The 16,870-nt window shown below is 39.7% G+C and overlaps 1 protein-coding gene across 3 annotated transcripts in view; it reads right to left on the reverse strand.

The window, feature by feature from the left end:
• LOC140276851 (mediator of RNA polymerase II transcription subunit 13-like) overlaps window positions 1–4,946 on the reverse strand; it is an 83,110-nt gene extending 78,164 nt beyond the window's left edge. For all 3 annotated transcript variants that reach the window (XM_072371686.1, XM_072371685.1, XM_072371684.1), the window contains exon 1: window positions 3,523–4,946. In XM_072371686.1, coding sequence (XP_072227787.1) covers window positions 3,523–3,594 — 72 coding nt within the window. In that variant the 5' untranslated portion in view covers window positions 3,595–4,946. The remainder of the gene's footprint in view (window positions 1–3,522) is intronic.
• Between the last annotated feature and the right edge of the window lie 11,924 nt (window positions 4,947–16,870).

Genomic DNA, 16,870 nt, shown 5'->3' on the forward strand with positions numbered 1-16,870 from the left:
GAGGACACTTAATTACCACAGTTACACTCCACACGCCTCTGTAGAGGGGACAGAAGTTCCTTAATTAAGGTCTCTGCATTCTACCAATGTTCACAAGCCTGCATCGTGGGGATGCAGGAAATATTCACAGCCCAAACAAGGCGATAAAATGTGCATGTGTAAGATACAGTGTGTGTTGTGTTTGTGAAACATATCTTTGTTTGGGCATTGGGGTGTTTTCCTCTCTTTAACAGACGTGCTTGTGTTTGTGAATGCATCTGTGTGTGTATAATATGATGGGTGTTTGAAGTTTGTCTCCTGAGTCTGCATCATTTACAAAGTGCACAGTACAAATACACAGACGTGCACACACACACACGCACACACTAACACACAGAGGCTTCCTGTGTTTTGAGGCCTTTAACTGTCTCGTCCTTGCCTTTCATATTCAAGCTGGAACTCAGTTAAAGGAACCTGCCCAGTCCACAGAAAGATGCCTGTTTTCTCTCCGTCTTTCTCATTACACTCTATCTCTTTAATTTTCTCTCTTGCGTCATCTCAATCTTTCACTCTCAGTGTCTCTCTCAAATAGGCTGAGGCTAGCACTAAGGAAATGCACATCAGTCATAATACCTTCCTAAAATGAAAACAGATTCTGCTGCAGTCCTTCAGCCTCTGACTCTTGGCTGAAAAACTCCTTCTGTTTCTCCTCTCATCCTCCGCCCTTTCACTCCTTCACTGCCACTTCAACTCACCAGTTCAGCTCTTTTCTCCCACTTACAAGGGTCTAGTTTGCTCTCTGTCACAGATGGGTGATCACCAGCACACAAGACAGTTGTTTAGTGGGTTGTTTGACTGCAGCAATCCCAAGTATCTGACACAGGCCTCACGGAGCGCTTGACAGTAATCTGCTGTACCCCCATAAAGTTCTACAATATAGGTACTTGTGCTTTCTAATAAGCTACTTTTTACTGTAGTACGCTGCAATAACAGCCAGCAAAATCAGTGTAGGGGGACAAGGTTAATACATGCTGGAATGCTGTTTAACAGGCTGGCAGACCAGAGCGCTGAACAGTTAGCTATAAGACCTTTATTTAAGAACACAGCTTTTATGAAATGGAGGAATTAACTGACAAAGTATATATGTCATTAGAATATTTTTGCTTAACAAGGCCGTCTCGTCAAAGCAACAATTTTACTGTGGCTTAATATTCTATAACTGATCCCTCTACTGTTTACTGAGAGAGTGAGAAAAAATCAGCATTAAACAAAACTGCTACAATTCATTTAAACACAATATAAAATAATATGACATAAATATGGAACTATGAAGGCTGTGTGCGGCCAGCAAGAAACTTCCAGGAAATCATGTTGGAAGTAGCTGTGCAGGTTAATATGAAATAATAAATCAGCCTTCCTGCTAGAATGTGTACGCACAAGTACTTTGCAGTTTTGACTACTCCTTCCAATATGAACATAGAACCCCTGTAAAGTGCTGTAAAGTGGTGGTGTGAGACCACATCAAGACCGAATCAACATGGATACTAATCAAGTCACCCCAACCACCCTCTGAGTAAATGACAATCAATTGTAATGGATTGTAATATGGAGGGAAGGCTGTAAAAATTCAATGAGTTGCAGCAGTGAGGAGCATGATTTCAAAGACAGACACATGAGTAGGATTATGCCATTTTGATTGCTTCATCACTGTAGCTAACTGTAGGGACGCTGCAAGTATATAAGACAAGGTTTATGGTGAAATACAGTTTATTCATTTGTATAAGCAGGTTTTAGAATGGTGTAAGCAGCAGGTGTGCCAATGCCGGTTAAAAAACAGTGGACAAGAATTTCTTGGATAAAGTTAAAAGGTAATTATATGTTAATTAGCCATGTGCTGTGTTCTTTATGATAAGTAGTCATGTGACAGAGTGGCCTGCAAGCCTCATGAAAACTGTATGTTCATAGATCACTCAGGCTCATGATCCAGCAATTATTCCAGAACAGTGCTTCAAACCTACATCTCTTCCCTTGTATATCTTTCCCATTGTCAACTTTAATACGCATTTTACATCACTATATCTATCCCTATGTGTCTGTCATCTCCTCCAACCATGACACGTTATTGTCATTTATGTTTTGTCCTATCTTGGACTTCCCTGTAGTGGCCCTGCCAGTGAGTAACCGCTGAGGCACTCGCCGGTCATAAATATTCTCAACAAGCCGGCTGATGGATGGACTCTTTCACCCTCAGTTTGAAAGGGATGTTCACGATGGCCAATAAAGTGAATGAAAGCTTTTTCTACAAAGCAATAGCCTTGAATGAGACAACGACACAAGCACAATCACGGTTTTCTATTGTGTCACACTGAGAAAATGTAAGCCATATGATACTGGTGTGCTGATGCCTGTATAGCGTCGGTACTTTTACACAGGTAATGATACTACTTTGAATCCCCTTGTCCATGCTCATTCACCCTGTTATCAAAAAAGGAAGTACTATTTTCTTCAAGCTTTGTACTAAAAACAAAGTTCATTACTACTCTCTGTCAACTTAAAATCATCAAATCCCATACTTTGTGGCACATGTATTTTATGGCTGTTATTTCTTTCTGTAGACAACAGGGGCTACTGCTGGTTCACAACCTGCACGATCACCTGAAAGGCCCTAAGGACCCCTACGTTGTTGTGGTTCTCAGCAGCCCATGCCTGAACTCAGCCTGCTGCATGCCTTTCCACTTGGCTGCCTGTTGTGGTAAGACAGTTAACTCGCTGATTGCAGGATGAAAACTTTGAAAACACACTACTTTGTCTCCTCCACCCACAACACAAAGGTTCAGCAAAAAAAAAGAAAGACAATGACTCTGCGTTTAGAACACAAAATTCCTCTTTTTGTTTTTTGTTGCTTCCGTTGTGTGCCTCTTATCTCTTGTTGTTAAAATATTAAGCATATTTTTTTCTGTCTCGCTCTTTTCTTTTTTTGTGAGTCAGTTACCTCATCAGTGCTCTCCATGTCATGGTGAGCACTGTTTTGCCGCTCCACACACAAAGCTATTCTTAGCTGTATTTTCTGACTGTGTAAATGTTTGACAGGGGCACTTCTTTACAAGTTAGCTGCCTGGCAATACAACAGAGCTGCTGCAGCTGCAGATTTCCACTGAAATGATCATTTAAAGGAAGAGGGTGATGATGACAGGAAAATCGACTGCTAGAAGTAGTCCAGTCCAAAAATATTTGGTCTGTTAGTTTTTTTTTTACATTTCAAACGTCATAGTGAATGTTTTAAATTGATATAAAACACTAAAGTTGAGTTACTCTTGATTAACTCACTGATATGTCTTATTTTCACAGGTTTAGAAGTAAGCGGTGCGTTTTTGTCCTCCCCGCACCACCAACCCGCGTCAATGATTGCCTAATAGCTAGACCAGCAATTGGTTCACCTTTGTACAGCAGCCACACATTTAAGCGTGCCTCCCATGGTCTTATGACTTGTCAATTGCAATTGCCTCGCGTGTCTGTGATGTGCGTGATTTATTTAAACCGTACCAGAGAGAAGATGTTGGAATGGCAGTCTTCAAGGCTTGCCCCGTTAGCCACCCAATTCGCCGTTGCAGTCATAATCGTCCACCTTTGGGGTCGTCAGCGCAGGGCATGTCGAAATCCTACATCGGTATCAAACACCAAGCTCCCTTACGAGTCTGCCAAGACAGGCAGGCTTATAACCTCACAAGAGGTCCGGATAATAGACTCGGGATGGTCGGTAGAGGAATGGGCGTTTTCAGAAAGAAGTGCAGAATGCATCCATAAAGCCCGAGCGTATATAAACTAAATGCTGTAAATCCAAACGTGTGCGTGTGTGAAGGAGGGGATCACAACATTGTTACAATCCAGGTCAGGCGATTCCAAATCTGATCACTGTCAACGGCGGAGAGCACAGATGTATCCATTTCAATCCATGCACAGAGGGAGATCAGTCTGTTTCCAAATCAGTCTTTTCGCTGATAGTTTCATCATTAAATCGCCATAATCCATGAGAACACGGCTCCTCTCTTCTCCTCTGCCCTGAGGAACGGCTCAAAAAATATAAAATTAGCCGTCAAAACTTATTTAAATATAACACACAATGGCTGCACTGCAAATTAATCAACTTATACGCGAGGTATTACACGCAGGGTATCTGATTCCGTCTATTCCACAAGCTGATGCACCACTTGTGATAGTTTTCGAGAATTGCATGTGCTATTTATAGCCTTCTTTCTTGCCACAACCGTTCCTCTCACAATGTAACCCAGTCTGGCTCACACAAACAGGCGCTGCGAGCAGGAATGTTTAATCCCTCTGTTGCTCTTGAATCAAACGCGCCGCAGACGATCGGGTCGCTGAAAGAGAAAAAAACCCTTTGCTCCTCCGTAAAAGGGTGGACAAAGTCGAGCGGGTTCCCGGTAATAACCCCGAATCATGAGTCAAAGCGTTCAGGCAAGAGAAACTACTCTAACACTCCACCACCAGGAAAACGACAAGCAGGCGACTGTAGACGGAGGTTTGAAAAAATCCTTCCTTCCTTTCAGTTTTTATATCATTACGAAACGTCCTCTCACTGCCACAACAGCCTCAGTCTTGCACAAAAATATCAGATGTTTTTTTTTCTTTTTTCTTAATGTATACTTCAAGCAAAAGTGATCGTCCTCCTCTGGCGCCTATTACTGACATGAAGAATATGTTGCACGCTGCAGATTGTTCCCTGTAACGAGTATCCTCCTGCTCCTCGAAAATGATTTGATTGCTGATTTAAATCCTCTAACATGTGCATGATTTCCTCAACCGCGGCGACTCCTTCCTCATTGTTTATCTCTCGGAGCGCGTTATTATGCTGCTGGATGGGCGTGCGCGTAGCCTGAATGTGTCAGCCTCCGTGTGTGTGTGTGTTTGTTTTACGCGAGGCGCTGTAGCATTTCTTTTCGCACACGATCGTCCAGCCCACCACGCATTGTAATGTAATGGCGGTCGGAAGCGTACTATCGAGACTCGCCTTTCCATTTGACCAAGTTTTGCTCACGTGACCAAAGTCTGGGATTACAGTACTGTTGGGTATCTTTGATGAAAGGCTGGGTGCGATGATGGAGACGCCGTGTGAGCAGTGCGCGCTGACACTCCGCACTCACTCGGCTTCCTTTATTGTTCTCTGCTGCTGAATGACTTTTGGTCATGAACGCATTTGTGGGGGGTTTGTTTTTATATTTTTCTTCACGTCATGGTTATATTCTGTCATGCACTGGTTACATAATGTAACTGTTGTCAAAACAGAGGGTGTGACAGAATAGAGGTCAGCATGACTTACTGGGCTCATACAGTGTTTCATAAGACTTCCATATGTGGGTTAGTCTTTAAAGCAATTATTACTTTACATCATTTGGAACTTGGTGGTCATAATCTGTTTTCTTTCAATCACATGGAATAAATCCACGATAATCATACTCAAACCACATAATTGCAGAAATGAAGAATGGCTGAATTCAAGGCCGTAAACAGGATTTCTGAGACAACAAAATGAGGGTTTGCAGCTTTCTATAAGTTTTTTAACTTTGCTCAAATACGTTTTTTATACTAGCCTTTGAAATGTTGGGGTGTTCTCCAGTCCGCTGCTTTACTCCTTTAACTCTTCCTGATCTGAAAAACTTTGCTTTCTAAACAGCTCAAACATTCTGATAAATGTACCCGCTTTTCTTTCTTGTTTTTTGTTCATGATAGCAACTTGCTCTGTTGTTAGCGTATTTGTTCACATACTTGCCTGTGTACCGCATCTATTACAAAAGGACTGCACGTGGGGGCACACCAGATGACTCCGGAAAAATAACATGCCATCTGCACCGTCCCCACTTAGTTTTTCAACATTTTTCTCCATGCACGGACATTTTCAAAATGGTACTGATCTCTTGCCGGCAATTTCCACAAGTTGTTAGCTTGCTTTAATTATTGAGGGTGTGCACAAACGACACTCCAAACAAACAAGGATATTCGAAGCAGCCATGATAATTGCACGTATCTGTAATTAAAACTAGTATATTCCTGTTCTTAGTCCCACTAAAAATTAAACTGGATCAACTTTCTTAAAGTCTGATTAACAAAGCCAGATAGTGCAGCTAGAAGTTGAATTACTCCTGCATGTACATTCAAATGAACCCAAACTGGCCTGGCACTTTGCACATCCTCCACAGTTCCCATTCTGGCTTTTGACCTGGAAGTAAGCGAAGAAATCGATACACAGAAAAGGAAGGAGAAGAGAGTGGAAACCAGAGACCAACCACAAGGGATAGTTTATTAAAAACACATGAAACATACAGCACTTATGGATTGTACACAGCTGTAAAGCTGTCGAGTCCACCACTTGACACGGTACTGACTGTCAGTTGTTTTGGACTGTTGTATAATGGGTCAAACAGATAAACCCATATACTAACAAGCTGAAAAAGGTGCATTGCCGCATATTTTGCAGGATTCAAGTATACTACAGTCAACATATTGATTCCCCATCCCTTCTTCTGTACTGGGACAGTGACAGTAGTCCTGTTAAATGGCCTAGTCAAGCTATAGTCATAGCTGGATTTCACTGTGTATGTAAATATAGAGTGAAAATTGGGGCCAGGGGGCAGGTTGAGTATCAGTTTCTGTAGAAAAAAAGAACAGCCTTCTTCTACCTGTTTTTGCTGCTCACTGCCCTCCTGAGCTTTTCCTTAATGCAACAGTTCACGAAGGTCACCAAGACATCCTGCTTAGTATCGAAAGTGGAATACAAGTATTTCATTTTGAGAGTTCAGCTGCTGCTATCCAGCTGGCTCCGTCCCGTCTTGTCTCATGTTTCCTTACTTCCAGGTTGGACAGGCCGCTGTTATCGTGATTCTCAATGTCACTCAGCTGCCTCTCTAGTGAGCCTCTCGTCCCTCTGACAGACTAAACTTCAGCAGGCTCTAACTTGTCTTTGGCTGCAGCTGAAGCCAAAGGTCCTCCAAAAATCTGTGCCCTAGATGATCTGCAGTGAACTGGATGCAACCTCTAACCAGAACAAAATAACATATATGTTTTTTTCTCTATGTGAATAAAATCTTCTCTTAGCCCCCGCCATACAAAATAACTTTTGAAATGAAAAAAACAAAACAATGTCGATATGTTGATAAGATATCTCTGCCCCAGCTATGTCTCATCACTGAATACCAGTACAAGCTAAAATTAGATCATAGGGTTTATACTGTAGTTGAAATAGCCAGTTTTATGCAAAGCTAAATATGTTTTTCTACAATATCTAAGACAAAACAGCAAGCTATCGGCCTTATAAATGATTGTCAGTGTCAGGTAAAGCAAATGTTAGCTTAAATGTTACAGACAATATGTTGAAATATTGTTAAACAATTCATTTAAAAAGGATGAAGGTAATAAAGAACACTGAATAGAGTTTTAGCTCGTGCAACAAATGCAGGCACTGAGGACACAAGTCACTGCAGTGATTTTGTTCTGCCTCCTGATTGGCTTTGCAGTGACAGTGCAAGCGACTTTGGGTGGCGCATGTGCGTCTCTGTTCTAATTAGCTTCCCCGGCTGCACCTGTGAAGGTGTGGATAAAGCATGCCTGGTGTGACTTACAGGGAGATTAGCCCCTTTTCATGGCATGCTGTTGTTTCTGGGTTTTTTTTCATCCGTGTAGCTGTTCTGTAAGAAATCTCTTGTCTAAAGCAGTTCAGTTTCTCTTTTATGTTACAGCCCAGTGAGATGGATCACAGCAAATCTTCCTCGTTATACTACTTTACCACTTTTTACTTTAGATTTTGAACATTGGGTTATGTTTTCTCAATAAATCCCAACAACTTATGTGCAACACATTAAACCATTAAGGACTTTTTTCAACTGAATTATATAATCTACCTGCACTGAACACAGGACCATCAGTAACAAGTTACATCTTTAAAACTTCCCAGACACACCCAAGCCCCCAATTTATTTAACAACCCAACTCATTGGGCTGTAATATAAAATGAAGACCAAACATTCTGGTTTAGACAACTTAGAGATTTATTGTAAAACATTAGAAAAACAAAAAGACGGCATAGAAGCATAAAACAACTATAACCATACAAAAAGCAAACATGGGGATCACCCTGTAAGCTACACCACCTTCACAGGTGCAGCAGATGAGACCAACCATTGAAGCCTATGCACTGCTCAGAGACTCTTGCACTGCCACTCAAAGGCCAATAAGGACACAGTGAGGTGCAACATAGAAAGTAAGGCAAGCGGTTATGATGTTAAACAAAAGTAAATGCCAAGAAAATGCAAGGTCCATGTCAATTATGTCTCATATTGCATGATTGTTCAGTGAGAAGTTTATTGTAGCATTTACGATTACAGGTAAAGTTGAAGCTATAACTTACTCAACAACCTCTACTTGTTGTTTCTAATGCTTTCGGGGTTGGTCTCAGTCTTGATTTAGACGGTCAGACTCCCACAATGATTTGAACCCTATTATTTGAGGTTATCAGAGCAACTGATGAACATATTGGGTCATTTAGTAATTAGAGTGATAGATAATTCCTTTATGAGCAATTTGAGATCAAAGCCCAAAATTACAGATGTTTGATTGTTAGACTAACTGTTCGCAAACACTTTTGCTGTAATAACTTGAAAAGGCAGAAATGTTTCAGTGACATGTTAACAGATTTATTCACTGCAAAATAAAAAGAGAATTCAAGGACATTCACCCTCAAAATCAAGTGCTGCCTACAAACCAATGTCAGTAAATTGTATCAAAGTTATGACTGTTTCTATTTCCTTTGTCTTAAGGAACTGATTATATTGTTTTCCTTTCTTAAAATGGTCATAAAGTCCTTGGGAAAGTATGAACTATAAGATAAACAATATCCCAGCAAAGCGTTCATTTATGAAAGGCATTTGCTTTGTTTGTCAAAGAGCAATCGAGTTCAAATTTATTGGGTCTACTACAAATGAATCTTCATAAAAAAATATGTGCCTTGATTGGCATCTAAACAAACCTTGAGTTTGCACACACACACAAACATGAAAACACATTTCCCGGGAAAATACTGGAAACGACCCCAGTGTCCTCAGTGGAGGCCTTGTTTGTATCATAAATTAACTTGATTCCATTTATGGGTTGAATTATACAGTGCAAATATATTACCATAAATGTTCTTTTTAATATCCTGTCAGTGTAGAGCACACCAGTTACATCCATATTAAGAGCATATTGCTCATAAAGTGGTGAATCTCTGAAATGTGTACACAGACTAGGAACAAGTAGTTTTGATCCTGCTGCTCTCCAAGATTGCGGGTGGAGACTTTTGAGGCCAAAGAACAAAAGAGTATTAGTCACCCTTTCCTGAGGTAGACTTCAGAGGTCATTCAACAGTCAACACATCAAATATTTGTGTGATTATTAATAATTCATTAGAGCAGCTCATTATATGCTGCAATAGTCACTGTATTTGTATAGATTTTCATATCTTTGGATTATAGATGTAACAGAGAAGAGCTAATATTCAATAATAGAATGAAGAATTAGTCATTTGTTAATTCAGCAACTGAATTGTTTACCCCTCAATCACATTGTTCTTTGCTGATGAAAACAATATTACAATACACAGAAGGAACTTAGCTTGCAGTCAGTCAGCAGCAGCTCAGCAGAGGCATCAGTGTGTCACCTCTGTGATCCAGTGATGCAGTCCAAAACCAGATCTCTGTGATTTACAGGAGAGGAAATAACACTGTTCTCCACTACGATATTTGGAATATTCAGATACTTTTTTTTTTGTCTTGGCTATTTGTCAGGCAATAACATTTTTAAATACCCTCATTTTATGAATCGTGACTGTCAGGGGAATTCACAGAACATACATTTAAACAATATTTAAGAGAGGCATTTCAATCCATATAAGCTGTGTAAACACTGTGGAGGTTGTTTTGTTTTTCTTCTATGGGTTATCTCAGGCTCATTATGAGCTGTTTACATGTGTATTAAATGATACCACTATTCATGCGAGCCTCTACTTACCTTTGCCTGCATGATAAATTCAGAAATGACCACCATACACTGACATATCCAATCCGTCAAGATGTAAACAGAGCCCTCACATCAGTCACTTTGTGCAACCTTATGTAGTGCGAAAACAGCTTGTAGCTGGAACAAACTGCCACAGAGTTGTAGACTTAAGTCGGTGATTCCTCTTATATCTGCAAAAAGCAGGGCATGGGGAGGAGTAGAGGTGGAGAGGGTTGTGTGGAAGATATGAATCAGATGGATGAGCGAGGGCTTAGTCTGGCGGTTATTGATCCCTTTGCTCCAGGAATGATCCAGAACTCATTTGGACACTTTTGTCCCTCTTTGTTCGATACACCCTCAGAGGCTTTGAATAAGGACTTGTGCACAGTTTGACACATTTGGTGTGGAGCTGATAGGATGAGATGCTATCAGTTTGAATAAATCTATTTCAATATGCTGCGCGTTTCCACTCATCAGGTCCCTGCTGACTTGATCTGTGTGTGAGGAGAAAAGATGCATTATTGTTCTGATTAAAGATAGCATATTTATCCAGACCATTTGTTTAGACTTGCTGAGGTTGGGGTGGATACACATATGCGTGTGTGTGTTTGATCGCTGGGTGTGTGTGACTCTGTTTCGGAATCTTTGGACCTTTAATTTGTCTTTTGTCATTTAACATGCTGGGTGCCATACTCAGTGAACACACAGTACACCCAAATTAGATCAAGACTTTTTTGCAGCATTTAGATTTATAGTCTGTTCTGAAAACTTTTTGCTTTTTTCCTTCTGTCCTTTAGTTGGTTAAAACAACAGCAAATGTTTAAGTTAAAAAGAGCTGTCAAACATTCATGCATTCTTAACTGTGGGAAGTATGTTTAAGACCTTTTTTACTTCTGAGTTACATTAAATTAATAACAACACTTTGCTTAAACCCTTTTGTCACTTGCCAGTTGTTTTTAAATCAACAATATCACTTAGTAACTGCCTGGTTAGATTAAGAAATAATGAAGCTCAGAGCTAAAATACCTTCTTTTTACTACTCAATCAACACCTTCATGGACGCCATTTTTACTACTCACATTTACAGCTGACACAATTACAGCTCGTCTGAACAAATTAACCATGGGATCATATTTAGGAGGAAGACTTAAGGTGCTTAAGGGTGTTACCATTCTGTTAAAACTATCCTTTAGTTCTGGTGTTTAGTAGCATCTTAAGACAAAAGAAATTGGAGATTGCAACAAACTGAATAACCAGCACTTTCAGAGCGCTTGTTAAAAGCATTTAGTGAACAGAAAAGACCTCACTTCTTGCATTAAGACAATGCCAAACCAGGTTCTGTACGTATTACAAACAGCAGTTTGGACGTTAAACTGCGGCCCAGACCCGTCGCACCGTGAGAGCATTTTGTGCCAAAAGGAGGCTTTTATCTCTTGAGCAATTTCAATCACACACCAAGCAAAAACTGGAAATACTCAGAGAAGGGTAAACATACCCCTGTCTCAGCTTTCTCAAATCATGTTATGGGTGTCAGTTTCAAAGGGAGCAAAAAAGATTTTAGAAAATAATGAAATTTCAGTCACATTTTCTTTCTTTTTTTTTGCTATTTTGAGCTCAGTTGAGGGTTTAGACGGTAATTAAATATATAGTATAAGTATCAAATAAGTTATCATTGTCATCAATTCAAGATGAGCATATTTTAAGGGATGAAGGGCATCAGAGGGTGTTCACCACTCAAACCTGAGGAGGAATGTGTTTCTCTTGAGAACGACCCGTAGCCTCACAGTGTCTTCATTAGTGATTGATGGATCACTGTGCGCTGACTTAACACACACCTAGCAGCAGATTCTCTCCATAAAATCAGATGGGAGTCTCGCCTCTCTTCGTGGGTCCAATACCGCTCTGGCATTTCCTGGAGCGCGGAGAGTCTGGCTGAGAAGAATAGATGGTGTGCATTATAATGAACATGGGCTGACACTGCCTCATCCATCATTCCAGCCGGGAAAATTATAGCAGTGCCAGAGAGAGAGAGAAAGAGAGGGACTTTAAATCACAGAATGTCTGCAGGTCGAACTCCTCCTAGACTGTCATTGGCTCATTGTTGTTATTGTTTCTAACTGCTCAGTCCACTCCTGATTTAACTCTCAGAAACAAGATTGTCTGACTGTTTGTCTCCCCGTCAGACAACTGTAACACACTGTAAATTCCTTAATGTATGCTGCCTTGAAAAGTCTGTGTCCACTTATATGCTTGTTGTGTTTTCATCTCCCTGCCGTCTTGACTGGATTCTTGTTTCTACTGTTAGGGAGACAACTGATAATTGTATGTTGTTCAATCAGTATTGTGATTCTTTTATTAACTGTGATTATTGGCTCACAACACAGGCCATCAAATATGTGAAGAGAGCAATTCCCTAAGACACAAAACAGCAACTTCTGACATTTAATCATTTTAAATCATTCAAAGACTTGGTTCTCTGAACAACTCTGACTATGGATCAGAATAATATGTCTCGATGCTGCCAAATTAAATCTTATCATATTTTGTGAGTGCATTTATTTTCCCTGATATGCAGAATCTTGAAGGAATTGAGATCCACTGATTTTTCAGCACGTTGACAGTTATGTTGGATGGATTTGGAAAAATGGATGGAAACATTTAGCTCACACATTTATAGATTAAACCTACTAACTTTGGTGGTCCCCCTCAGTCAGTGCTGTTGGTATTTTGTTTTTACGAGCTTCGTTTAAAAAGACGGATGTAGCAACGCTGATATCACGCCCTGGTTTATGAAGTACTGATTTTAAGCTTTTGCTATCAGAAGGATACGGTAACAACTTATCAAAGATAGCCCAGACCTGAAACAAACTCTGTGCCTATTTGACCCTTAAAGGAACCGTTGCTGTCAAAATTGACCTTGCTGTATTGAAAAAGACTTTAAATTAGCAATTGAGACCATGTGATGATTAAGAAATTGTTTGCAGAAGTAATAAATCAAGTCTGAAGTGGCGTTATTTTTCTCACGCGCTTTTGCACGATCAGACTTCATGTTGAAACCACAGGCAACGCCTCCTGATGGACATCAGTTGAAATGTAAGATTGAAACACTTTCACATCAGCTTCGATTTTCAGATCCGGAGGCTATTTCTATTTCCTATATAAAGTTTATGGATTTCACATGAATATGTTATTAGATGTATTTCCATTAAACTCGGTTCAGTTGCGATATCAAGAGGATGAATTGTAATAACTCTGACTCCAGATTCCCAATGAAAAGTTATACAAGTCTGCTTTGCCAATCGCTGGCCCAGACCTATTACTTAAATTGGCCTGGGTGTGTATCTCTCTTTGTCTGCCTGTGTGTGCATATTCATCAAGCTCCACAGCATATTGATTTCACGATGAGCTGATGATGTCTTTGTAAGATAACTCAAGAGATGGGAAAAAAGATGCTATCTAAGAACAACTACAGATTGGGAATCAGATTTTAGAATGCTGTCAAACTCGCTGATAAACAGATAACGTGTGTGCTGTGAGCCTCTGATAGTCCTGACAAAGATGATTACCACATATAAGGTGATTAGCAATTGTAAACTAAATATATTTCTAATTCACACAGCAAACGTTGGTTTACAGTCGCATGTGGCAGGAGAGAGCCTTCAGGGTATAATGACGCCTTTAATCCCTGGCTGCTTTAGTGAACCTCTTTGGCCACCACAGAAACCATGTTGTATTGCATATTTCAGCCTGCAAGTAGCCCAAGTCATGTGCCTTCAGCGCCTTCAAGTAGAAAGATTACCACAGATATTGTGCTTTAAGTGACCAACCAGCATTTCCACTTGGCTGCTCCCTCTGATGCCACCTGAACAGAATTCAGCAGGAGCCTTCAAGGTCCTCATACATAATGCATTGGAGAAGGTCTGCTCAGTTTTCATGTCCTCCTAATTCATTTCACAAAGAGGGAGAGCTCTGCAGGGCCCAAAGCCTGTCTCACGCTGTACATTGTCAAATCAGGATTTCTCACTTAACAGAAGAAAGTTTCTTTCTTCCAACAAGTGTCATCATCAGTTTGATTTTTGCTTGGCTTCAGTCTTTACGTGAATTCAATCTAATAATCATTCACATAAATTCATTGCAGTTTCCACTGTTTACGTCAGTCAAGGCATCTTTTTATGTGGAATAATTGGACCCTGCATTTAGTGGGAATTCATTTTCTATTGTTATTGCTGGAAAGTGAGTCCCAAATAACACAACAGCGAGAAATAATGTCTTAATTTGATCCCCTTCAAAAGGAGAGGCTTTGATCAAATCAACACAACAGCTTAACCAACAGAATTCTCCACGCTCTTTGTCTTCATGTTTCAGAGACACATAGTGATATTTATTAGTTTAATGCTCAGTGACACTGCTCCGACCATGCCTTTCATTTTTTATCTTGCCTTCCCTTATTCCCTTTGTGTTATGATTTGATGTGCCTTGATTGTCTTTTGTTTCTCTTTTGCTCACAGCATAAAATCATTCATGAAAATCAATCCAAACATGCCCCCTCTCCTCTGTGTTTCAAAACGTAACCTTGTGCTGACCTCAATAAATTCACCAGCGAACATTAAACATTTCAGTTAGTGCCCTCAAAGTGGCCTTTCCACAAACATAGTCCTTCACTAAAGGGGGTCACTTAGAGCTTTCTTTCTGCTTGTGTGTGAGTCAGTGTAGAGGGAGAGGAGAGTGGCATCCACTACTGTAGCTTCATAGAAACGCCCATAACTACCGATCGTGCGTGTTCATTTACTTTTATGGTATTTTAAGTAGAGCTATCCTGCTCTGCTTTTCACTGGTGCTCCTACAACACCTATTAATGCGGCTCTTTTGCAGATGTTTTTGTCAACTTTTCAACATCTGCTTGATGAATTGTAGACAGTACTGGTGTGTCAGGATTGATATATGGATTGATATATATATATATATTTATTTCGACAGTTGTTGGTGGCTAATTAGTACATTTTAGAATACACCAAACTACAGACATTATGATTGATACCTGCTTTACATCAACTTCAAAATGGACTCATTAAAGGCCTTCAATCCCTCTCATAGAAGCGACAGATACCCAGACTGAAAGAGATACACAATTGCAAACAACATAGATGTGCATGGAGTTCCTTTATGGTTGTTTTGTGGTAATTAAAGTAAAGTAAATTTAGTTTTTTTTTTCCATATGTTTGTATGTAGTTTTCATCTTCTTTTAGTTTAGGTTATTTCTTGGTTGCCTACCTTTTTTGGTTGTTTTGAATCTCAGTGTAGTTGTTTTACATATCTTTTCTTGTTGTTTTGAGTCTTGATGTAGATTGTTTCTGTCATATTTTTTATATCAATTAAAATATGTTAATTTATTCATTTTTTGTCGCAGCTGGTTGTTTTGTCATATATACGACGCCCTTTAGGGTCTCTTTGTAGATCTTTTATTTTGCGTCTGTTTTTCAGCGGTCCATGCCTAAGTATGGATGATTAACTTCGTCTCTGTTGTCATTTGTCTTTCAAACAAGATGTTTTTTGTAGTGATTTTAGGTCTTCATGTTTTGTTTCACATCTCTTGGTGTTTTCGACCGATTTTACAAGAAATGTTAAAAGAATTGCATTTCCATGTCACCATAATGTTATCTCTATCCACCCATTCACTTTTATTCCTGGTTATTCTGTTCCTCCAGGGTCTGTTTAACCCTGCAGAGCTTGAACCTGTACTGTGTAAGCATGCCCTTGGCAAGAGGACCATCCTCTCCAGAGTATCTAACTGTAGCTTCTACTGTTACCACTTTTTCTTTAGGCCAAATACCTCTGCCTCTGGAGCCACAAAGGTTTTCATCTTATACTCCTGCTTTATCTTCAAATTTTTCTTCCTTTTACATTTTCATAGCACTCTTCAGCACTTCTGTTTGCACCCTGGCAACAGATATTATCTGGCTGCTGATTAGATCTTCATTTGTAATCCACACCTAGTACAATTGCGGTGAAGAAATCTAATATGTTTTCCTCCACTGAATCACCTGTAAGCATCTGTGCCTTTAGGAGGGTCGCCGCCTTTGAAGGGACAGCTGCTTTAGAGAAATAACACTCAGAGCTAAGAACGTGGCTCCACCAGTTTAAGTTTAAAAGGAGTTGCTTAACTGAAAAAAAGAAAGTTGTCAAGAAGAGTAGCAGCTCTCACTGCAAATACTAGAGTACATTTCATTTGTTAACACAGAATGTTAAGAGGCTCAGCAGAGCTACAAGGTCATTTTGAATCTACACAGGGTTGCATGAAACTTTTATCAGCTTTTAAAGTCAGGAGAGCCAAACGAGGCAACTTAAACAAGAGTCTCAGTCAAAAGCCAAGATCCTTCACATTGTACTCGCATGGACCTTACCAAAAAAAGCACAAAAAAGAGAATTAGAGAAGATGTGTCCATCACATATTCTAATGGAATGGAATAATGCACATAGGCTCAGATAGAAGGTCCTACATAAAACTGTCTGAATATAACCTTGGAACAAAAACCACACCAAAGACAGACAGCTGAATACATGCATTTTTAGCAGCTGCCTTATGACTGACATAATGTATCAAATGCATTTATATGAACTTATATAGACTAATTGGCATATCGAATTCACTTAAGTGTTAACTTATGGAAGGAAAATACTATCACGTATTATACAATGAAAACATATGTTTTTGTTAATTTAAAAGATGTGATTAAGATATAATCACAACTTTAGCAAATTAGTTGCTTCGTGTGTGCAGAATTTTAATGAAGATTTAGGTTCATAAAAAGATTGAATATCAAATACAGACAATGAAACACTGTAATGCAAC

Source organism: Leuresthes tenuis, unplaced genomic scaffold, assembly GCF_036924035.1.
Source record: "Leuresthes tenuis unplaced genomic scaffold, fLeuTen1.0.hap1 SCAF_19, whole genome shotgun sequence".
Taxonomy (NCBI): domain Eukaryota; kingdom Metazoa; phylum Chordata; class Actinopteri; order Atheriniformes; family Atherinopsidae; genus Leuresthes; species Leuresthes tenuis.